General features: G+C 39.1%; 1 protein-coding gene across 1 annotated transcript in view; it reads left to right on the top strand.

The window, feature by feature from the left end:
• Positions 1-26,188, top strand: part of LOC123971083 (carboxyl-terminal PDZ ligand of neuronal nitric oxide synthase protein-like) — a 223,364-nt gene that overhangs the window by 63,312 nt on the left and 133,864 nt on the right. The window contains exons 3-4 of the mRNA XM_046049669.1: positions 19,750-19,842; positions 24,007-24,065. Coding sequence (XP_045905625.1) covers positions 19,750-19,842; positions 24,007-24,065 — 152 coding nt within the window. The remainder of the gene's footprint in view (positions 1-19,749; positions 19,843-24,006; positions 24,066-26,188) is intronic.

The following is a 26,188-nucleotide window of genomic DNA, read 5'->3' as shown; positions in this document are numbered from 1 at the left end:
TATATTGTATATTATATTATGTTATATATTGTGTGTGTGTGTGTGTGTGTGTATATATGTGTGTGTGTGTGTGTATATATATATATGTGTGTGTGTGTGTGTATGTATGTATGTATGTATGTATGTATGTATGTATGTATGTATGTATGTATGTGTGTGTGTATATAATATAAATATAAATAAAATGTCGCGGGGAAGTAATTTCCACCGCGGCAATATATTGGGACTCAACAGCGCGGTATTATCACATTTTTCATCTGTTTAGTAATTTGGTCCATATAGCAGAGTAAGAGTGTCTGTATCTGTCACCTCACTGCACAGCGAGCCGCTGACAGCAGCTTTATGGTCTGAGCAAGCGAGCTGCTGCGTGCTAGTCAACAACATTGCCAGGTGAACTCTTTTTCCTTTTTGTAGTTTGACCATGTCTTTTTCAGACACACGGGCGCCGGTGTGGAGCAGAATGGCTGTCCACAACTAACCACTGCGCTGTAGTAACGTTATAACTAAACTTCCACAGAAAGCAACATGAAAAACCGCTGCAGGCTTCCAACACACTACGTTCCTTAGTTAGTGAGATTCAAATGAGGCTTACTGTCCACGGTTTCTCTGGAATGTTCCTCAGGATCACAACGTTAGTCCGAGCGTGCTAGCCACATTAGCCGCGCAATATGCTAACGCCAAGTTAACTAACCTTTAAAATAAACAGTAAAACAACACAAAACACGGCAACACTTACAGCTTCAGAGTTTAAAGTCGGGTCTCGAATAGCCCATGGCGATCCATCCATGAACCGTTACAGAGCTTGTTACGGTTGTGGAACTTTTGAAGCACTCATTTATTAATTTAACACGCCCTGAAGTGTACAGTATGAACATTGCGGTTGTTGCAGTGCTTACCGTCCTCCGCGGTAGGCTTCACCAATAACGCAGTATTTCAATTTTGTGGTTATCGCGACAGCCCTAGGGATAACCATAATCTTCTCTGAAAGTAAAAATACCTATTGTAGTCATAAGTCAGTTGCAGCTCAATTCCCAGGGGTCTGCTACCAAGATGGAAAAATAAGGCTACTTATCCATAACCCTGGCAATACGGGCTTGCCATTCAGTTGAGCACAGAGGTGTGGCTGCATTTGATGCACAAGCCACGTCCCACTCTAAATCTTTCAGTCACTCTGCACTTTCAGCTGCATTTTCACAAACTTTTGGGTGTGGGCAAATCTCTTTGAGTGCTCAGCGCAAGTAAATTGTTTAGGAATCAGTGGTAATCAGATGAGTAAGATTTACAACGGCGGGAAATACATTGAGTACAAAAGAGATTAGGCTTATGGCTGGGTGCATTGTTGAACAACAAGTGTCTGACACTGACTGATATTTTTAGATGGAACAAACTATATTCATCTGCTGTACTAGACACAGTATCTGGTTCATCTTTGTTGGCGGGAAAACACAGGAAGTTTCATGTTTACCATGTGTGTTGCAGAGAGAGAAGAAGAACTGGGTTGCTGGGTGTCCTATCAACAAAACATACAAGGACAAACAATGAGCTAAAAGTGGGTAGTGTCGTGCAGAAAAACTTGATTTTTCTGGCCACTCCCTCCACAGGGAAACGACGTATAAACACAACAATCACATTATACACATGTGTTCTCGAATGTGTTAAATGCATATTGCACAAGTACAGGGCAACATTAGCATAATTTATTCCTCACCACCTGACAAATGTTAGTCCAATATTCACTCTCCTTTCAGCTCTGTTTTGGTCTCAATAAACGTCTGAGGGAAATACTGTATTTGGCTCTTTATTTGCTGTAAATTGTAAAGTGAATATCTTCTCTTGCAGGCTGTTGGTCAAACAAAACAAGCACTAGGAAGGGGTCATGGCTCTGAGTAATATGAAAAAATAATCAATAGATGAATCGATAGGGAAAACAGTCAGTTGCTGTCCTATTTTCAGATTTTATTTATTTTTATTTTTTAGTTGAAGTTTGCCTCACTGCCTCTCTGCCCTGGAGCTTGCTCTCCTCCCTTCTCCCTGCTGGGAAACCAGTGGTACGTCTGATGAGATTGTCGAACATGGAGCCTCTGGCCGTAGCTCACCACTGCTCCAGGATTCACACACAGGTCCTCCTTACTTGCTCTGTAGCTGAAGGCAAGTGCAGGCTGTTGGTGCTTCTTATAACAGCAATACCATGAGATAAGATAGCAGAGCAGAACAGAGGAACCCTTCTCCCTCTAGTGTGAAACTCAGTAACAGTGCAGAGGAGACATCGAGTTGGTATGGGACATAACACTGTGTATGTGTGTTCTGTGTGTCTGGTGTGTGACAGCTCCCCCCTGGCTCTCTCTGAGTTTCCTTCCTTGTCAGGTTATTTCAGGCTTTGTTTGACTTTTGGGTGGAATAATCTCAATGAAAGAGGAACAACTGCTGGGAAAAGTGTATCGTGGAGCGTCCTTTCCCTTTCTACGTGTGTCAGTTTTAGTGTCTTTCTGTGAGTGGTGACATTTGTCTGTGAAAATCCTAATTCTTCCTAGTAGTGTGTCCATGTTTGCATTTGTTTGCCTGTACGTATGTCCCTACTCTGCTGCAAGCAACCATGATTGTGTGCATATGTTCCAGAGTCAGTGTTATTCTTACTGCAGGGGTGTGTGTCTCTGTCTGATAAGTGAGCTTGTGACAGCAGTGGCAGTCCAAGACAATAAAAAGACCATTTTCTTGACTCTGCAGGGAGCAGGAATGCTGCGGTCATCAGTCTGAAGCCCACATTACTGTACGCCTTTTAACAGAAGCCTTTATAGACGGAGCAGAAGTACTGACCCCTGTGGCCAGCTACCGCCGTCTTTGTTAGCTGTGGATGATGGGAAAGAAAGAAAAAAAAGTCTTTCTGCAAGAGAGACATTTTCAAAAGAGGAAAGTCTTTAAGGAGAGAAGATATCGATGCTTTGGTCTCTAATTTTGGACATCACTTGGTGAAGGCTCTCATCCAAAGTGCCTTACATTATCCTGATTGAATAACATGTCTTGTAAAAATGGCCCCAGTGGGAGTGAGACTCTGAACCCTAAAATCACTGGTACCTCGCTCCACCCAGTAAGCTGCCGCACGGCTGGCGAATCACAGCACATGATACCACAAAGCTGCGAGACAGGCTAGTTAGTGAGGAGCAATGATAGCCAGTTACATAACAGACATTTTCAGACTTGCGGTCTGGAGGTAAATAATAGCCACTGTCACATCCAAACAACCGTAATGGCTGATAATGAGCAACTGGTCTTTGCCAGGACAAACAATAGAGGATTCTGCTCTATTTTCCCTTCCGGTCTTGTGTCCTCAGAAAGCTCAGTGTAGCAAGGGGAGAGTGATATTAGTATTAGTCCGGGGTAAGATTGCATTAACTGGCTGTTGCTGATGTATTATTTTTAAATTCTGTCTAGTTGCTTGCTGTACCATTGCCTGCTTATGCTGGCACAGTTACAATGCATGCGGTCATTCATAGCTACTGCTTATCTAAAGTCACAGTTTTGTAATTCATTCTGGTCCACTCTGGTGTCTAAACTGTTACAGCTGTGGTCGCTTGTGTGTTACGACAAAGAAGGAAACAAAGCTACAAATCAGTGTTAACATGCTACTGGCAATGTTTTCAGTTCACTCAAAGCAAAAAGTTGTCACATTTAATATATGTAGATACTTTTCTGTTGCTGCTGCTGCTGATCTTTTTGTCCTACTAGTCATGTAATCTAACCCTACGTGACTAGATTTCGAGCTGAGTATCTCAAATAACAAGCCAGTTTATGTCTGTATTGGCCTGAATTGGCTGGATTGGTTGCATTGTCCTCTGCAACGCAGAGGAAAAATATAGGATTTCTGTGCGTCTGAGGTTGGGAAATATGAAAATTTCCATAGAGACAAAACTCTGTCTGAGTGGACCCTTGAAACTACTGGAGGCGGCATCATATGGGTTCATTTGAGCTGTAGTGCCTTGTCAGGATGTAGGAATAGTAATGAATGAATGCAGGCACAGGCAAATTCCTGAAGAGACCTACTTCTGAAAGCAAGTGAACTTTTACATTATGGCAGTAGCTTTTGTGTAAAGCAACATACAGTAAGTGCATTCAAACCACGTAGGAGCAAGAGCTAGATATTATCCAAAGTCTAGTATAGGCTATTCCTGTTCAAACAAATAACCAAAAGCATGTTCATTGCGACAGCACAAGTGCTTGGAGATGTTTTGTTATTCTTTGCAGAAAGAAACATGCATGCACCGAAATGAAAATTCTTGGCCCGAACCATTGCATAAATTAAATCAAAGTCAAAATGTGCTTTTCACTCAGTGTTTCCCAGGATTTGGAGAGACTATGGGGGGTGGGTCCGAGATCCGAGAGTGTCCGGTAAAGTAAATTACATGTATCCATTTACTTTTAATGGACACATGTAATATGTTTTATACTTTCTGTGAATATAATCCAATTAATCTTATTTCCATCCTGTATAGACACCTTATTTTGAAAACCGGACATTGTCACATGTGTATCCTCGCGCTAAATTCATCAGGTCCCAATTTGATAAATAATGTTGTATGTGGTTCTCGTATCGCGTAACATGAAGACTTCACAGCCTCTCTTCAGGTAGGACTCTCATACTGCAACACTTGTCTTTTGTAAAGAGAGAAAATGACGGGATAAAGTCGCTAACCTGCCTGTCAGCTCTCACTGGTCCGTTTTAGTTATCATAAAGGCTTGAGTACGTGTGCACTCCAAATGTAGGTGCCGCTAGCTTAATCATCTTCTCAGAAACGAGGGACAGAAACACTCAAAGCCGGTCAGAGTGTTTGTTGCCTTTTCTAAGAAGTCAGCCACAGATGGTGTGGATGTGCTAGGATACAATTCAGCAGAACTGCAGATGCTGATTTTTGTGTCTTTCTGTGACACTTTAAAATGCTTCCACACTGCTGACATGTCAACATAATTGCTCGGTAAAGCATCCCTAAAAGAAACTTTTTAGTACTAGTCCTATTTAAACAGGATAATGATGGCCCTAACTAAAAAGCAACACTGGGATGATGAATGATGTATGAAACTGTTGGAAGTCCTCCAGGAATGTGTTTGCGTGTGAGTAAATTCAATCCCTCTGAAAATGTGTGTAATGACTAGAAGATATCAGCTCACAGCTTGAGCAAATCCGCAGGTAGGAATGTGTGAAAATCCCCAATTCCAGATGTGGCCAGCCGATGCACATCCAAACTGGAGCCGAAAGCTGTAAATATACCATACCTGAAAATATTGACTCAGAACCACATTTTCTGCATCTCCGCACAATGCAGAATAATGTCTTTTTAAATAGAGAATTATTAGTGATTACATAGTCGTGTTGAAATCCCCTTACATGTTTGGAAGATTTATTTACCTAAGGCCTGATGGACCATCACAGTGTATAATCTTTGCATAAAGCTGCCATGAATCCGCCTCTGTGCACTCTCTTCAGCCCCCCCTTGTTGGCAGGTGCCACTGTTTCTAATCCCCAAATAGTACTCCCCTTGTAATACTTGATATTGTGGTGTATATTTAGCATTTTGTCAGCAAACGCGGAAGTGGGCTCTTCCTCAAAAGCAATGGTATTCCCCTAATCCAGTGCTAACTGCCCTTGTAAAACACAGTTTACCATTGTTAATAACATTGTAGAGAAGATACATGACACATTTTATGTGATCCAGTGATTTATTATAGGTGAACTACCCTTTGCAGTTCCTTCTCAAAGTAATATTTCAACCTGAGGTGTATTTAATGTGTACAAACAGGACAGCCGCCTTTAGTGCCTGTCAGATACATTACGGGCGACTTCATTAAACTGCCAATTAAAGCTGTAAGAGCTGATAATCCTTCACTGTGTCTTCTGAGGGGTTTTATCATGACAGCCAGGAACTGCTCGGCCCACGCTGTAATTTAATTCCTGCCAAGACCACCTTGTGAACAGTTACGTAATTTTCTGCCTTGTGCTGTTGCTTTTTCCTGTCTTGTTTGTGATTGTGTGTCTACAGGTGAGGAGATTAAAGCTGCGCTGGGAGCCTTAGTGACGCAGAGATTCGGCGAGTGTTGTTTTGTGTTTACTTTGGGCATTGTTCCCTTGTGTTATGGAGTTGTGAAAATGGTCCAGCTCTTGGCTGGCCTTTTGTTGAGGTTTCCAGTCCAATGTGTGGTGCAGTGCTGTAATATGGAGGAATGTTAGCAAAAGGGGATGTGGGGCCTGACAACGTGGCTCTACAACATTGTCCATACAGGATGCCGTGACTTTCTGAACCAACATCCAGAGACTAGATGGACTCTGCCAGCTTCTAAAACAATGCTTCCTCAATTCTGAAATAATGTTAAATGCCCAACAGTTCATATAAGATAAATTAATAGTACACACTAATTGTATACATAAGGCAAGACGTTTTGTCATAGCATCCTTAAATTACAGTGTGGCTGCCATAGTGTCTCATTTCTACTAAACATTACATTCAGCAAAAAACTAATATACTGTAAATATTCCATATATTGAATTTACACAGACATGACTTTTGTAACTGTTGTAAAAAGTTATAAAATTGTGAAAACAGCCCCTTACCCACCTTTAATTTCTCAGTGGCGATACACAAAATAATGGTAGTACAGTGGTAGAGTTTACTTTAGAGGTTAAAATTTTTGGCAGAAATGTGACAAATTATAAAAGAAAGTGCAGACATGTTTTTTAGACAGCCTCAGCCTGCAACCTTTTCTGTCTTTGTCGGTGTTTCCCCCGTTTTTATGCTTTTCCTGAATATATATTAGGTGCATGGTGAAAATATAAAACCTCCCTGCCATACTGCAGACATAAATAAAAAGAATGTCTACGGAGAAAAGCAGCCACAACCACATTAAAGCTACTGTAGTCTGGGAACACGCACACACAGACAGTCACTTGGCATGTGTCACTTGAGAGTGAGAGTTTAGAGTATGATGGACTGACTGGCGGCTTTTGACATGGTAATGACTGTCTCTCATCGGACCAGACGTTCACTGAATCTAAACCTTTACATAAGAAGGCTTGGTTTGGATAAACAGACAAACAGAGTTTAAATCACTACCATCAGACCTAATTGAAGCCTACATTCACACACATTTGGCTCAGTGCTTGTTAGACGTTGAAGCTGCTATCATTCATTTTACAGAACATATCCTAATTCATGTTATTATATCAGTTTTTAAACGGCTGTCTGGTTTATATAGATTAGATTTTCTTCAGCAGCAATAAAGTGAATGAACTGAAAGTTTTTCTTGGCTTTCTCTTTTTCATAACTTTTTGAAGTTGTTGTTGGAGTTTAGTATCATCTCTGGTCCCAAACAGACTCTGTAGACTTCTAAAACATTTGCTGTCAAAGCCTTGTTTTCGTTGGGACTCGTCCATGGGAAAAGTACAAAGAGATAAAGAAACATTTGATTTCAGATTTGACATATTTACAGACAGAAATAGCACGTATAATGAAAGAAATGCAGAGAGAATCTGTCTTTCTTGATATCACGCTGAGTCAAACAAGTGGAGGAAGGGAAAAAGAGTTTCCATAACCTACTTTCTGGCCCTTCAGGCTTTTAATCCTGCTGTGCTTACTCAACAGGTTGCATGGATACTGAAGTGCCACCTCATCTCAAATTAAAGTCTCTGTGGCATTGATGTAGAAATTATGAAAGAAAAAAGTAAAACAACTTTGGCTTCTACTTCTCCTATTGCAAGTTCTCTCCAATGTAATATGGCAGTAATTTTGACTTTGCAGTTTGCACTAAAATGTTACTTTTTTACTTAAAAAAAGTAAAGTAAGGATACAGTCCCAGTCACAATGTTTTATTGATATGTAACATGAAAGGAGGAATAGTTGTAGTAGACACAATTTTCAGCAAACTCACATGTTCACGTCACTTTTGTCTGCCCATTTCTAAAATCAAGACTCTTTTCAAAAGTGACTAGTAATTTAAACTAGTAATTTTGCCACCGTTGTCATTGTAAACTGCATACAGTCTGTGCTAGAAAGCAAAGCTTGACAGTAACTAAGAGGGTCAGATCATAGTGATCAAAGTGTGATCATGGTTTTAGTTCAGCTCTGGAAATAATTTCCTATAAACCAAATATAGCATCCCTAACCTGCTGTGCCCCCATCATTAAGAGGAGTACAATAAAATGTCTCTTTTTAACATAATCCTCTTTCATTTGACATGTTCATCACCGAATAAAATCTATTCCAAATGAAAGAAAACTGTAATCTCTCTAACCAATGAGGGCCACTAGCCGCTACAGCTTTTATACAGCAGGGCCCTGAAAATGAAAGTGCGCTGGAAGTGATTTGTCAATACCCCAACTGCCTCTAAATTGAGTTTGTCTCTCTATCCATTTGGAGAAGAGAGGGATTTCTTCTCTGACATGGCTCAATAAGTGAACGAAAAGTAAAGCCTCCGTAACTCATCTCCTCTCTCCTCCTGCTCTTACGGCTGTAGGTGGAGGAAAACTGATAGGGAAAAGGCAGAAGCTGAGATGGGAGTATGATGGAAAGGCTGAAATGTCCTTAAATGACCATAGTGACTTAACTTTTATCAGTGCTTTTGATCCCTCTGGAATCCATTGTCATATATTATGTTTGCCTGGAAGATGTTACATCTTCAGTTCAGCTTCCCTCAGACACGCAGCGTATTGATTGATTCCACAGGCAATCCACCAGCTGAATAGCACTGCACCCATTGTAACCGAGGTAGTAGACACTCTGGCTCAAGAGATTTCTAATGAAAGAATCTGATATATCATCATCTTACGCTTTAGACAGTAATTCAGACTGGTATTGATTGGGCTGACAGAAATCTCACTAACTCTCGAGTGAGACAGAGAGCTGTTCTTGATCTGGTTCTTTTAGATGTCACGATAAGCATCTGTTGTCTTTGAAGCTTATCTATCTCTATGAATGAATTCATCCAACATGGGTACAGATGCGTGACCTCAGAGGGAACGGATGGAGAGAAAGTAAAGAGATTGGTCAGGCGGGAGGCAGAGATGGGGAGACCGTGACAACGTGTCAGAGGAGAAAGTCCTTAACTATGCATTAACGCTGTGACAGTCGACAGGAAGATAGATTTCTCCTGTTAGGACACAAATGGAAACTGTGCCAACAGTATTGGAAAGTCTCATTTATCAAGCCTGAAGACTAAACTTCAGAGGTTTTACACTGGAGACTGTCCAGATGTTGACATTGTCTTCTTAAATGGATGTTGCCCTTTATGTATTAGAGATGCATGTTGGACCAAAGTAGATTCTCTACTTGGCAAAGGGACAACAGTTTACTGATAGTCTATATGGGGTTTCTTTGTGCCACACAGGGAACAGGTGTTGTTGTTGTAGAGTACAGCACCTAACAACACCTACAAACTACCAGTCAGACTCGTAACTGGTGGAATTGGCTTGGAGGAGCCCCCAGCAACAGCTCCATGGTCACGTTTAATCAGCTGTTGGTATCTAATTATCAAAGGCAAATGCATTTGTTCTTTTGATTGTCCTACTGCTTCCTGCAACTGAATAAAATGTAAACTTTGTTGCCAAAAGTATATGGACAATGGAAATGGAATGGAAGTGTGTGGAGAACCCAATAATAGAACATTTCAATCCTAAACCGTGGGCATTAGTCTGTTGAAATAACAGCCTCCACTGTTCTGCAAAGGCTTTCCACCAGATGTTGGACTGACGCTTCAGAAATCTTCTTTAATTCAGCCACAAAAGCCATTTTGGCCCTTCATAGCTCTTTGTATGGAAGGTCATGCTCAAAATACTTTTTTTTACATGACTGGAATGTGATTTTAATTTGTTTTTCCTGAGAAGTTTTGTACCATATTGCTTTTCTTGTTAGACTCTAAACATACAGGCCTATTTGTACTTGTGTGTGTGCGAGTGCGTGAGCGTGTGCGTGAGCGTGAGCGTGTGCGTGTGTGTGGTGTTACTGCACATACCAACCATAGACTGTGTAAAATGATCCCAGCATATATTTTTCGATTCAAAGACACCGCGGCATCGCTGTGATTGATGAAACATGATGGACCCTGTAGCGTCTGAAACACAAATGGTTTTGGAAAATGAAATGCCTTTTCATAAACAACATTGCTTGAGATTGAATCAGCCACCCGTCTGTGGAGAAAAGGAAGGGGGTGGGGGCACGGGGTGATGTGAATAGAAACTATATAAGGGGGGGGGGAGCGTGTGGAGCAAGTTAGTGTAAATGAAATCAAAATTATGACAAAGCCTGAGAGAGTAACACACAAGGGGCCTGATGCTCAATCAATATGGCCATTGGAATGGGAGTAAAAAATGAATGATTGGTAAGGGAGTAGAAGTGAACACACACAGATCCACTAGAATGACCAGCAGTAAAAGAATATGATTAAAATGGATGGTTAAAAAGAAAAAAAAAGACCTCACTCTGTGTTGATGCATAGGAGAGTGAAAATGATGAAAGCTTTGTGGTTGGCAAGAAAGAGAGACAGACATATGTGGTGGTGTAAGAAGCCGATAACGGTGGTGTCTCTGGTGAGTTGACTTGTGAACTGTCTAATCAGAAGCTCTTCACAGATGAGTGGATATACATCTCTGGCTGTTGGTTTGATTCTGTAGTAGAAAAAAACCTGTAATCGCATTGAACTGAAGTTGAATTGTGCAAGCTCACCCATATCTTAGTGCAGATGTGAGGGTCATGACACGTAATGCAAGTGGGAGCATTTTTTAGATAAATTTTCTGTCTTGGAAATACGTTATTTGTAGAGCTGCCACTTTTATTAGACATTTGAATGATCCTTAGAATGTGAGAAAAAAGTAAATATTAGATCTGTAGAGATTTGAAAGATCTGCTTATAATTACAACGCCAAAGCATCTGAAAAGAATCGCACTAAGATTCTACAGATGACAAAATTGTTTCCTGACTCTGGAAAATCATATTGTCATTGTGACCCGTGACAACAAACACAAGAAGTCACCTTTTAGTGAGAAATCGGATACATGACAATTTTACAACACAGAATTATGTTATGTGCGCTGTGTTTAAATTAATTTGACAGAAAGTGAGTGGTTGCAACCTTCCTCCATTGTTTGCAATGTAAACATGTCTTGCCGCCAAGGTATGCTGCAGTGGCAAACAGAGGGAGGCGGCTGCCATTCTTTTGAATGCCCACAGCTGTTTGTCACTGCTGTCTGAGTTGATGATGGCTGAGCTCTTTTCAACTCGCCACTGCGCTGTGTGACTGTGACAACCACAGACACAGAGGAAAGCAATACATGAGCTAATGTTGCTGGTATCTGAGTTTCCTGACTTGCTCACCAGCAGTGAACACATATCAACCAACAAAAACTGTTTTGGAACAACATTCTTTAAAGTTTGATTATGCGGTCCTGATGATGAGATCAGAGTAGGTAGATATTGAATGTTGTTGACAGCCTTATGCTACCTATGCCCTATGTCCTGTTTGCTTTTTGTTCTCTCCTGTGGTTATGATTAAAATTTACATTTTTATCATTACATTTGCAAGAGGAAGAATAGAACTTGCCCAAGTCAATTTTTACGTGTACCCTATACAAATTTTAGGGCTGGGCAATATGGCCAAAAATGTTATAACAATACAAAATTTCATATCATTCAATATAGATAATTATCACAATAAATGTTTAAAGGCTGATAATTACTCCTGAGGGAAATTTTAAGAAACCACATGGCTTATTGTAATCACTGAATCTGAGGTAGAACATTCAAAACAATTTATGATAAAATCTTTTTCCACAATGTGCATTAGTAAAAGTAAGTAAAAAAAAAAAGTTTCAGTCCCTTTTCCTCAACAAAATAAATATCTTCACAGAAAAATTAAGTGCTAATTTGTTTATGATTTAATTTAATTTACATTTTTTGAATATTTCTTATATTGTTTTTGAGGAAACTTATTTTGTGATAATTATTGTTTTATTGCCTAGCCCTAACAAATTAATTTCTTTATTAGCGGTTATCAAATAACAACAAGACTATTGCATATAGTCTTGCATATCGACAATGGTATGAGAATCCTACTTCTTCTCCACACAGATGGACTTGTTAACTGTGAGTGAGTGATACATTTAAATGTTATTTTTAAACTGAACATTATCTCACTTGAAACAAATGTAAAGTGTCAATGTCAAAATACTGAGTAGTCAGTATCAGGCCTTCCTCCTGTCCTCCTCCTCTGTAGGCTGTGATTCACTGCCTGCAGGCTCTGCTGGTAGAGAGAGATGCATCTGGTTTGTCTCAGCCTGCAGCTAAGTTTTTTTTTTTTTTTTTTTCAGCAGACTTTAAGGTGCGTAGCAAACTAAGAAAATCAGTTAGCATAAAGACAGACAGCTTTTGTTTTGGCTTGTTTGTAATGATTTGCTATTAGCGGAGCTAGCACGCTGTTCTTGTGTGAAACAGAGGATGAAAGTGGGCAGAGCAGATTAAAATATGCTTTCTACATGTTGACATTTTTATATGCTTTCTGAACAGGTGTATTCATAAAGTATTGTCTTTTTACTCATGGTTATTGCACAACGAGCATAGTTGTTGTCAACTCCAATGCTGTGGGTTTGTGGATATGTGTGGAGGAATATACGTTTAATTCTTTTTTCACCACTTGAGGTGCAAGATTTACTTGGCCGATGTGGCATTTTACTTGCCCCGGGCAATTAGGCAGTCCTTATTGTTGAGTTCTGGGTTAACTATAAAATGTCTGTTTATTCTGTGGCAGTGCCTTTTGTATGAGTCTGATGGTACCTGATCCAAACCTGACAGGACCCATAACTATGAACACGCCAGTTTCCTAATAAACAGATCATTCTTGGTGACAGCTCAGGTCTCATTTTTATTTTTACGATTAATATTTTTTCTTTTCATAAAAGTGTCCTTTTTCCTGCTTTGCGTACTGCTTCAGCACAGAGGACTTGTTGGAAACATAAAGAATAAAAAAAAAGAAACAGACGTTTGACAAGAAGTCTTGAATCAAAGTTGTAGTGAAATGGGGGGTAAAGCTGAACTAAAGAAGATACTTCCCCTCACAGCAGGAGTGCTCTAGTTTCTTCCTGTGCAGAAGAACACAGATACTGAGCCTTTTATATTGAAGCTGTGGAGGCCCAACTTGTCTAACAGCTCTGATTGTTGGTTTTCTTCTTTGTCTGGCAGTCCCTCTGGCAGTCCCTCTGGCTCCTCCCTTGAGGAATTGTTAGGAAGAGATATAGTCTGCTTCCTCTTTCTGGGTGATTTAACTTCGCTCTGATTGGTTCATGGTTCTCAGGTGTATCTACAGTCAGTCCAAGTGCTCAATGATTCCAGTAATCTTTTGATGTATGCCAGTTTGACTCCTACTCTTGAGTTTCTGACAACAAAAATAGTAAAACAGAGTTACAAAAAAGTGTAGATAGGAAAGGTAGACAGACGCAATTTATAGCTAGAGAAGATCTGATATCGTTTGAGTTTGACCTTGTGTAAGGTATGGGCGCTAATTTGCAGTAGTTAGCAGCAGCCTTTGACTGAACTTGAACATTTTAAAGAATTTTACAGGTACAGGTCAGGCCAAGAAGTAAATCCCAGATCATTGCACACCTCTGAACTGTAATGTTGTTACATTCTAGGGGTGAGTCCAAGGGCAAAGTAAAGGTGATTTGACAGTTGAGAGGTTAAGCTAGCATTAAACGCTGTAGTTTTCATTTGGATTAAAAAGAAATATTAGAAAAGTAATGTTCAGTAAAGGATGTACTTCAGTCATAGACATTATACCTCTTTGTAATGCTGTAAGCCATATGGGATATGTCATAAGTTTGTAACACATCATTAGTTCTTTCCAAGATGTACATCTAATGTTGTAAAATGACATAACCTACTATTGGGAGACCAGCGACTTTAAAATGAACTGGTTAGATAATTGATTTGGAGTGCAGTTTGACTTCAAATTGCACTCCAAAGAAATCATCTAGAGGGAAGAGGGAAAAACATATCTTTCAGTGAAGTCAGTAACAAGTATGAGCAGAGACTTCAGGTGCTCTGTGAAGGTTAAAACCGCACACATTTCAGTTCATCAAGCACCTAATGACAACACGACAGTTTGCACATTTAAGAGACCTTGACTTTCAGTCTGTGTAATTATGAGCTTAATGATCTGAGCTGTTAATTAAACTTCATATTCTCAATTTATCATTGCCTCTCCCTCCCCCATCTCTCTTTCTCTGCCTTTGTCTCCTTTTCTCTCCGCTTCTCCTCTCTATTATTCTTTACAGCCCCCCTTTATCCATTTTCTTCTCTCTAGAGTAGACATGTCATTGAGATGGATCTGGCCCCATGATTGGCCAGGGAGAAAACTTGCTGCTCAGAAGGCACTGGTTCGGAACAAACTGGCATGTGGCAAAATGGAACAGATAGGGCAGAGGGGCTGGCTGACTTAGCGGAGCTGGACACCATGAGATGGACAAGAAGTTTGACAACAACAACACGATAATCATGTCAGAAGGCCTTTGTCAATGAGCTAAATAGATACCTTGTTTAATAGCAGACCAGCAAACCTCAGCAAACATTCTCCGCTGCCCTGCTGAGCTCCCTGAACACTCACATTGACTGCCGTTAGTTGACCACATGGTGTACTCTGTGTTTGTGTATTTGTCTGCGTGGTTATTTGAATCTTTTATTTTGCTCCCTGTATATTCAGCCTCCCTCAATGCGTGGCGGTCATCTACAGAAATGCAGGCTTTTATTGTGCCCTCCTGGCTCCCAGCTGATATTTCTGTGAGTGAAAATAGCACCACTGGCTGAGGACGCTATTGTGTCGGTGTGTTGGCGTCTTTGTTGCCAAAATGATGGATTATACTGGAAACAGGAGGAAAGGACCTTTAGGAAATAACGACCCGTTTATCAGGAAAGAGTGGCCGCAAATGTTTGACTGACTTATTTGCATGATGGATGAGCTTATTCTTGGACTTAAGTTTTCATTTCAGTTTGTTTACATGAACGCTAATATCCTGCCACTGCTCGGCATACCTTATTGGTTCACCTCCTGACTGCTGCATCCTGTTTACTGTAAACCAGAGCATCCAAATTCAGAAAAAAATACATGTTCACACAAGACCAGTTTTATGTGGGACGTCCTGTCATTTGTGGTTTACTGTGTTGTTATTTATATACAAATTTCTATATATATATATATATAGATCCCTGACTAACGATTCACATAGTCAAATCACAATTGTCAATCTTGCCCATAGCCTCTTTTCGTTAGTCACTGTAACTTACACTGTACATTTAACGTTACAGATAAACTGAGGCTTATTGTTGATCATTTCCTCTCTGCTCTGCTCGCCTGCCATTCACCGGTCTTGTTTTGCCGACAAATATATGCACACCTCTCTGCCACTATAGGCTACATCATAGACTGCAGGGCAACGCACACGTGCACGCTACGCCTACACATGCGTACTGACCCTCCTTCTTTAAGGGTAATTTTGAATTTATTCACGCACTTTTAAAACATTTATTAAAAGCTTTTCACATGTGTATTAACAGCATTTTATTTTGAAAATTATATTGTAATAGGTTGTATATTAACTTATTGGGAGAAAACTGGTAGTTCTATGTAAAATCAGATGTTGAGCACTCCCATATTGCCAAAATGGCGTGATCCTCGTTTTTCTGTGAGGCTTCGACTCTGAGATTGACAGTCGTTTCAAGCTCCGCCCATCGAAGCATTGAACCCTTTGACTATGCGGGGTCAGCCCTAATATATACGTATATCTGTAAAAATGCAATAATGATAATTTACCACAGCTCAATGTGATATCTTTGAATTGTTAGTATAGCAGCAAAAAGCTCTAACCTCCTGTAAAAAACTATCCAATAAAAAATATATGTAACAGAGAAAAGCAAATCCAGGTCTGAGATTTTTGTATTCTTTGTTTTTAGTCATTAATCAAAAAACAAACCTGATACCTAAGCTGCTGATTCACTTCAAGATCTACTTGAAATAGTACACTTCAATAAAAAGTAGGTCTCAATAAAGAAGAAATATGACTTTATGATCTTGAATAAAAAGAAAGGAAGCTCAAATCACAGAATACTGTTATTATTGCGATCCAGTTTGTCATCTTAACAGCTGGTGTTCAGGAACAGACACACACACAGGTCTAAACCGCCATCGTCTTACCTACAGATTTCACCTCTGTTGGGCCTTTTTGTTATTGTAAAGAAAGGCAGAAAGTTGAGTGTGTTCTGAAACTGTTCATGATCTACCACAGATTTGGAGTTGTTTAAGTGTAAACAAAATGGACTTAGGTTTTATTTATTTTTAACGCCCAACATTTTTATCCAAATAAAGGACGAGCTATGTGCAGAGTCCTTCAGCTGTGTGACTCAGCATCTGTGCTTTTTGTCTTCCCTTTGTGTCAGAAAGTATTGAGGCTGCAGTTGAAAGGATGAATTTAATAACATTTTAGGTGCAGATTCAGGAGGCTCATCCAGCAGAGACATTAGGGATTGTCCTAAATGACCCAAACTGTGTTGTGAGCTGTTATCTGTACTCATTAAAACACCCTCATCACCTCGTCTGGTGTAGAGGTGCTGCATTTGGGGAAAAGTCAGACAGCCAGTTGTATAAAATGAATGCCTGTGAGATTCCTCAGGTGCAGCAATTTCTGTAGTACAAGTATTTCAATTACATGCATACATATTTTTATATTATACAGATAGATGCAGCGGGGATATAATGAATCATATCACTGCTTTATCTTGGAATGGGAGCTGAAAGGACTAGGGGGAGTGAGCTGTGTGGTAGATGCGTATACAATGATGGGGCTGTATCAGACAGGAATAGACAGGCTTATTAGAGTTAAGTGCTTTCTGCCATATTATGCTGCGTACACTTAGCCAGTCAAACCCTGCATGAAATCTCCTAAACTGCCACTGTAATCATCTCCGTGGAGGTCAATCATGCAGTCCATCAGGCTTACCAGCGTTTAAATCTTGCATGTGTAGCACAGTCAACATTACAGCAGATTTCAACACACCCATTAAACAACCCATAAAACTCTGACACATAAACATTCATGCACTTTGAGACTTGAGAATAATGGTGGAAGTGCTTCAGCTTTCTCTACAGTTCTGTATGAAAATATATTTCAAGAACTGGTGTGTGTGTATGTGTGTGCGTTTCCTGTTTTTTGTTGAAGGTATCGGTTTTTAAGTACAGTGGTTAGAATATGCACTCCTTTTGTAGCAAGAAACTTTTATTCCCCGTTGATTGAGCTAAAGGTAAAATGTGGAGTTTTCCTTGTAAAAAAAAAAAAAACTTATTACAAAGTTGGGAAGACTAAATCTTAGCAACTTTGTAATAAGTTTTTCATTCAGGGTTTCTTACCGAATTCATTAAATTTTAGGTCACTTCACCCGTTCAGTCTGATGTCATCTTAATGTTGACTAATTTCTTGTAGAATTATTTTATATTGTTTTATTATTTTATTGTTACAGCAATTATTATACTGTATATGGTGGAAGATGCAGTAGCATTTTAGTTACTATGACAGCTTAATATTTTTCAGCACCATGAAATATATAGGCCAATTTAGGAGTTGTTATCTCTGAAAGGGGATTTAGAAAAACCTGGGCTGCTGCTTCATCCATCCTTGTCACATCCTCTTTATGTAGGAAAATTATGTCCCCATTCCTAATCCCGCCCACAAAGCTCTGATTAGTTGATTGTTTCTTCAGTTCTGGGAAATATTAAATTTTATTCAAAAATAATGAATAAAATCAATGAGCACAACAGCAGATCTTTGTGACTCCTTGAACGAACCAGAGATGTTTGGAAACATTGGCTTCAATACGGGGACTGTGTGTGTGTGTGTGTGTGTGTGTGTGTGTGTGTGTGTGTGTGTGTGTGTGTGTGTGTGTGTGTTATGATCTCAAGTTAAAAGCTGTATTGAGCTGTCTTATCATTCACCAGCCTATATGTCCACCTATCTAACGATCATCATATGGAATTGTGTACACCAAACAATTAGTTTACTTATTGCCACTTTAACCTGAGCTTTGTGCTCTCAGTTTTGTTAATGTTAATATATTACCACTACTACTACTACTACTACTACTAATAATAATAATAATAATAATAATAATAATAATAATAATAATAATAATAAGGTCGTAGGACTGATAAACAGAAAATATTAAAGGTTGACATTAGCTATACAAACAAAAGGGTTAAGAATCCTCTTTCTTTATCACATTGTTACTCTCTCACAGTCTCAACTGAAGAACAGCACTTTTTAATGCTGTTATAAACCTATGGGGAGTGTGTTACTTCACTTCTTTAATGTGAACTGGAGTCTTAAAATCCTTTTTTACAAGGGGAAAACTGGATCCATATTAAGCAAGTCCAGAATGGCACTTGTGATCTACTGGCAGGTACAACACAGGGATATTGACAAATTGACAGGAAGTGCCAGCAAGCAGTTGGTAAAACATGACAGATAAACTTCAAAAAAGCATCTACACTACATTCAGATTTTATTTAGAGGCAACTGAATGCAAACATGGCAAGTGATGAACACAATCAGACCTTTTCTTTATATCAGTGTTATATCACACTGCAGCTATTGTGATATCAGTGCTGCCAGAATACCTGCAGATGCATTAGTCATCTAAATGTTCTTTTAGTGTTTGCTGGAGGTGGTGAAGTAAATAAACTTGTCAGTTTGTTTGAACAAAGTATTGTCTTATTGCTGTTGCGGTCTTAAGTTTCCATTTCTCACATCCTTGCACTGAGCACATTTCCCACAAGCATCAATACCTGGAACCACAAATTAATTTGAGCAAAAAAGGTGAATCTTGCAACAGCTTAGGGTGGATGGTTCTATGACTTAGGATCACAACCCAGATGTTTTTCTGCATGTAATTGTTAGCTAGTTCAGCACTGCTGAACATCCATAAACTGACAATGAGTGTGGAAATTCTCCTCATCGTTAGTGTGTGAATCATTGAATTGGAGAGGATGGGAATGCCTGCTCTTTTAGTATAATTCTTAGGTGGCAAGGTGTGGAAGAGTAATTCGAATAGTGGACTTCCCCTGCAGTCAACACCAGGATCTGACCACTCCAGTCACAATTTCTAAACTGTTGGTCACGACGCAGTTTCACTACAACACTTGGTCTGGGTTAAGTGCCTCGCTCAAATGAATTTTATGGTCATTCAATTTTTCCTGCAGATTTTAAATGATACTGGATATTGAACCTCAATATGTTTTGGAGACTGACTAAATTGCGTTGTATCAGTGATTGTAGTACTGAAAGCTGGCACGTAATGCTTGGCATTAAGTCTAAAACATCTAGTTTAGCGGTTATAGCAAAAAAATGCTGTGTTCATTGAACCCACAAATGAATATTAACCAGATCCAGAATGCAGTGTATACAAAGCTATTACAGTGAGAAATCATTATTTTATCATATTAAACAACCATTCTAGTTTCTTTGTACAGCACGACCCCCACGTAACAGTGAAAAAAAGTGTGTAACTGAACATTTCATTTTGTCATATTCTGAGGCTGTCCTTTGGCTGAAAAACTTTTTTTTCTGCCTCCAGACATCAAATGGACTGACCCATCTTTAGATATTCGAGAGGCTGTGGCAATGTCAGTCGAGCGTCATCCCCCAAAGTATTAATATCTCTCTGTCTGTGTTCTCTCTGCAGTATGAGTTCAAGGTGAAAAACATCAAGAAGAAAAAAGTCAACATTGTGGTGTCTGTAGACGGCGTGAAAGTCAACTTGAGGAAGAAGAAAAAAGTGAGTGACCTTTTGTCTTTTTTTTTTTTTTTATTGGAATCTTCTCCAAATCAAAAGCAACTGATAGATTAGGATCCCAGCAGGGGTATGCTGCCATGAAGAAGAAAATCTGAATCATTTTGATTTGCTCTCTTTTTCATCTTAACAACGTATCGACGTTTATCGTAACGACATGCAGACGTCATCTGATTCAACAAGCTGATTTGGTATTATGAGGAGAAACATTTCTTTTTAAAACAAGCGGTCTGAGTGAGTAGTTATACGTCATAACTATATGAAAAATATAATCTAACAATCTCTTTCATGATGAGAAACTGTGCTCATTATTTTTCTATATGGAGGTGGCAATCTGCTGCTGGCACATTAAGCTGATAAGACTGCGTGTGTTTGATGAGATGAAGCCACTGTAGTCTAGTGAACAGTGCGTGGATTCTACTTTATCTGGCCTGTCCCTGCCATGTAGCTCTTCAGGTGCCCTCAGATACCAGGCTGATTAGTGAGAGGGCTATCAGTTTCTATTTGCTGACGGTTTCTATTTGCTGGCACTATGATACTGGACTTCTTATAGAATTACTACTTTTTGGACATGTAGGCCAAAAATATGGTGTTTATTACCATCAGCCAACCAATCACACGAGTGTAAGAATAAAATATGTGATGGGTTAGTGACTTTAAAGAATCAGACCAGATCCATTTTCTGTATCCTGCATGTGGCAGGAGGTGGTGATCGATCCTTGTCTTAATTAGAAGAGACAGACAGGTAAGAATGGAGACATTGCAAGGGAGGACAAAGGGCCTGAGAAGAATCGAAAATTTGGGGGAGGATGAAGAATATTATTTATTTATTTATTTATTTTTGTCCTAAGTGGGCAATTTGTGCTGCGGCAAGAATAAAAACACAACACAAAACATAAGAAACATACAAAATGGCCTAGAAACATAGAGCAGTTGGCCTGAACATGTGCACAGGATGGTTTATACCAGTGCACAGAGAGTCATTTAAGGTCCTCTGGAGCAGACTACCATAGAAGAAACCTGAAGGAACTGGAGGAGGTTGTACTGAGACTGGAGACAATTGGATCTGTGTTTGCAGGTGAGGCTGACCGCTCTAATCCACAGAAACAGACTTGAGTCGACTTCACTCGCTGACAATCCCAGAGTCTCACAGGTGGAAAACCAATGTAAAGGTATAAAGGGAACTTAATTTAGTGCTGTCTATTCTCCTCACCTGCATTCAGATTTTAATCTCAATTTATTAACCCAGACTGAAAACCATTCACAGTTTCCCGGAGTGACTGCCAGCTTTCATCTTGTGTTTAAACTACTGCTCTATTCAGTCAGATTATTGTCTGACAGATTATTATTAAGGCCAGAGACACTGATTGAATTGATAGGGAGACTAGGTAAATCAAAAATCTGATTGGCATGGTCAGAATTTCTAATCTGATTTTTTTTTTTTTTCCCATCAACTCAGAAGTCAGATTTCCCTGGTTTCTTCTAAATTAATAGATTTCTGATGACTTGTTGATCTTTTTGAGTGCGTGGAGCTGAGATGCAGACAGTCATCTCTCTAAAAAAAGTCAAATCTAATATCAGATTTTTACAAGCATCTACTAGAATATGCAATTTAAATAATTCAGCAGTTTCAATAATGGCATCTGTTGAAAGCGGGGGCGGAGCTACACTCTCAGCACGTTGGGGGCCGAGCTTCATCACGGGGCCCACCTGCAACAAAGTCCTTTATACCAAGTTTATATGACCCCGGACTCATTCTGAAAGTCCACTGAGTCCGTCTGCGTCGCGGCTGCCGGAGCTGATCGCAGCCGCTCTAGTCAGTGCTTGTGCTCACACCAGAAGTGTCTCTCCGCTCCTCTCTGGAGAGAATACGCAGACATTTTCAAAATAAATTACCCTGTGCCGACCCCCGATCGTATATCAACATTAAACACAGTTAAAACAAGAAACAATTTAACAACGTAGCCAACTTAATCATAGTAGAAGCACAAAAAGCAAGCGCTTATCACCAAATCAAAAAACTCTAAACATGTCAGCAAAATCAGGCTGGCAAAACACTCTTATTCTGAAATGTGAGAATTCCCATGATGCATGGCGGTGAAGAAAGTTGTGTTTAAAAATAGCTAATATGTCTCATATTTGTTTGAAATACAAAATTTACTTTGTGAATTATGTTTTTTTTTTTTTAAACGTGTCTGCTTATAATATGTTTTTTGTTGGTAATTGTCATTCTTGTGGTGGTTTACTATTGAAACCAGGAGAGAAGTGCCTGTTTCATTTGATAAGAACGGCTGCAATAATTTGGTGTATGGTGGTGGTTGCCTCCATGCAGTTCTCTTTTGCGGTTGTGTCTACAAGCAACTGACAACACTTTCGCAGCCCACATAGCGGGGCCCCTACCTAGGCAAGATCCTGGGTCGGCCGCCCCCATACACCCACGCTATCTCTGCTTATGATTTGAAAGGCTTATCAAACAGTCATGAAATAAATTACTATACTCAAAAACTTAAAACTCCAAAAACGGCAAATTTGAATATGTAGGATTTCTCTATTGTAGGGATGTAAGCAAGAGAGATGTCTTGACCTTGACTTGTTCTTACATCGCACATATGTTAGTGTCTCATTAGAAGGAGGCTTAATTGAGTTTTCTAAATTGTCCTCTAAAGAGCAGCTTAATAACACCAATGTTCACTTGAGGAAGTGTGTGCGTGTGCGTGTCTCTTTGCATATCCATATGTTTTTGTGTGTGAGCAGTAATGTGTGTGGATGGTGCATAATTTGGAAAATTTGTGGAATATTACTATGGTCGTATACCATTACCTTGTCAGATGTTTTTGTATCAGACCTGGCTGGTAGCTGATGGTATGTGTTACACTCTGAAATCTGATTTCATAGCTGTTTTATAGACTTTTTATGTTGGTGTAGTCAAGGTGGAACCTCTACCTTATCAGAAATGGTTGATATTTGATTACTAATAACTGATGTTAATTAAAAGATCAGTATCAACCATAGACCATACATCAGCAAACTATACTCTCACTCAGCTGTTGATTGGGGAAAAAGCTTTATGGAGTGAGATGAAGAGTGTGTACTGTAAAGTGCAGATATGACATGACCGTTTATTGCTACTATTTCAAACCGGCTGATCGTAAATTGGTTTCACATCCCACTGCTGCCAGTGATAGCGATCTCTCTGTATTTGGTTCTGCTTGGTTCAGTACTTTTTGAATTTGATAGTTTTTTCATGTGTGTCTCTGACTAGCTTTTTCACCAGAGCAATGGCGCGTAAGATACGTGGGTTTTGTAGTTTTGGCCATTTGCCAAGTTAAAATAATTAAAACTGAACGTAATTACGTAAACATCCTATGTTGGGAGTTTACACTGGGGATAGTTAAGGAACCAGATATTCCTCCTGATGGGGTGTTTTTTTATTTATGCCTCTTGAGTTCAGGTAGGCTTTCTACATGTACATTTCAGGTCAGGTCCAAAATTTTGAAGCCATGAAAATCTCTACTTTTAAAAAAATAAACAAACCAAGAGAGAGGAGATGTGATGGAAGTGATGTGAATTAACATCGCCTATGTATTGTATTGACTGATGGGGTAAATATTAAATTAATATTAATATTAAATGATTGGAGCCTCAATGTCAAATTAATTGGCTGGCTGGAATGAAAGGCTGGTCGATAGAAGGATATTTTGCCTCCACCTGTTTTCTTGTCTTGTTTGGCTCCCTGGTCTGAAAGCTGAAATGTCAAGTGTGACGGTCAGCAATCTTTTTACATCTCTGAGTACATCGGAGGCAATAAAGACCGGAGACAGAAGTGATTGAATGACTGAGTCAACAAAGGTCTGTGGAGATATAAATCAATATGAATAATTCCTCATGGGTTGACATTTTAATTGTGACATTAAACTAGAAGGTAGATTTAGTCAAATGGACAGACAGACAAAAAGAGAAAAGTAAAAATATAAATAAATTTCTAAAAGATGGATATGTTTACTGATTATGATACAAGGGACAGAAATGTATTTATATATATATATATATATATATATATGTTATTTTTAGTTGAATTAACTGTCCAATTAAGGTGTCTCCCTTCCTACAGACCTTAGCTTTATGTACTGTTTTTGTTTATTTCCACAGAAGAAGGAGTGGACGTGGGATGAGAGCAAGATGATGGTGATGCAGGATCCTATTTACAGGTAAGCTGGCCACAAGCTTTCATTTTCTTTTCCTTTCTGGAGCTCAAGATGAAATGCTAATTTACTTTGTTTTTATTCTTATTGTAATGACTTCCATCCATGTGGCTCATTCCAGAAAAATTTTTATCCAAACTTGATTAAGTGCACTGTTGTGGCTCAGGAAATGAGAATCTTTTGTCTCCATCACTGCAAGCGTTGACATTTTGGAGAAAGAAGGATATTGTAACTCATCAACTTTTACTGACTCCAAAAGAGCAGCACAAAGGGTTTGGAAAAATAAATGAGTTATTAGGAAGTGTTAGTGCATAAACATGGTATATTTAGAGTAGAGGACCACTGATAACAAGTAATACTGAAATGGGACAGCAAAAAGAGGGAAGTCACAGATGGGTTTTTGACTATGGCTGAACAATACAATGCATTTTAATAATGCATGTAATACAAGTTAATATATTTTTACATAATAAAAACAAGCCCTGAAATGTAATCATCATAATATTGACATTAGCGATGTCACAATTAGTAGTCAATACCAATACGGGTTCAAATTCCACGATTCTCAAGACACAATTCGATAACAATTTGGTTTCGAAAAAAACAAAAAACAAACAAAATCCCATGACCAACTTCAACATACACTCTCTTAATAAAAATATTTGAACATTACAAAAACACTGTGAAAGTTATGAGAGTATGTGCAGGACAGATGAGAGGTGGTTTGATATCAATATATTCATAAATGAGCAAGCTATTGAAATTGTAACTTTGCTTATTAATTATTTTATTAATTAATATTACAAACTCACAGGTGTGGGATGTTTAAGGGTGCTCACTATCTATATTGTCAATGGTTTGAGATTTCTATGTTGAAAAAAAAGTTATTCATGATTGAAATGGATAGTATTGCACTTTTTAGAAGTAAGAGTAACTCTTTGGTGCTTTAGACAGACATTCAGGTGCAACAACCGATATGAAATGTTAAATATAAAACCAAATTCACCCTGGTTTCCATAAACGACAGCGGAGCTGTACTTGTTGCCATCTTCCATGTGTTAGATGCCTGGTTTTCAGAATTTAGGCAACGATTTGGTACCGAAGTATCTGTTCTCGTGACATCCATATTTGACGCATTATTATTATTATTATTATTATTTATCACATCCACTGTTTTTTGTTCAACCATTAAACCACCTTAAAAGTTCAGAATTTAATATCTCCCCTCTCTTGAGATGTTAAAATCTGAGAGTTAGTTAACCCAGTATCCCTTTTAACAGGCTACTACTGTTCTCAACCAATGTATCACACTTTTCTACAGAAGTCGTCTGCTTTTGCTTGTAACAACACAGTTCTGTCAAAATCACATAACAACCCGAGTAGTTTCATGGTGGCAGCTTTAACTGAAGCATGTCGTTTTGCTCCAAATGGTTTTGATCAAAGCGCTTTGACCCCACCCTGTCTTATCCTCTGTGGTTGTGGAGGTAGTTGGGTTTGGGTGGGGGCTCTCTGACTGCTCCTTGATGTGCATGTGTGGGGGTGGTATGAAATCCTCAGTCTCTGGCCATTCTTAGATGAAAACATAAACTAATAATAGAAGTTTTTCAAGGCGACCTGGGTATAAAGACTAACTTTGGACAGAGTCAGGCTAACTGTTTTACCAGATTCCAGTTTTTATGCTAAGCCATGCCAATCACATCCTGAGTGCAGCTCCATACTTAACACACAGACATGAGGTTGTAATTCTTCTCATGACTGTTGGAAATAAAAATAAACATATTCCCCAAACTGTTGAACTATTCATTTAAATTGCTATTCTAGGGTGGTGAATTTATTATCCTGTATTCCTAGACACAGGCTGATGAAAACAGCCTGGATTTGCGCGCTGGATAATGTTTGCTAACTAGCTATATTAGCTACCTAACCAGTTTCAACCCCGCTCTTCTCCAAACCAACCTATTTTTCTTCATGTTTTCATGACAAATATATGTTACCTGTCTGCTGCTTGAAAGTAGTAAACATTCAGCTTACAATGAAAGCTATCCTGTAATCTTATTGAACTACTTGACTAACTTAGCTGGTGAGCCTGCAGCATTTTCACCTTGCGTAGGCATAGCATCCCCTATTTC

The sequence above is a fragment of the Micropterus dolomieu genome, linkage group LG05, assembly GCF_021292245.1.
Source record: "Micropterus dolomieu isolate WLL.071019.BEF.003 ecotype Adirondacks linkage group LG05, ASM2129224v1, whole genome shotgun sequence".
Taxonomy (NCBI): Eukaryota; Metazoa; Chordata; class Actinopteri; order Centrarchiformes; family Centrarchidae; genus Micropterus; species Micropterus dolomieu.
Note: the sequence above shows the minus strand (reverse complement) of the source record. Positions and strands in the feature narration are given on the sequence as shown.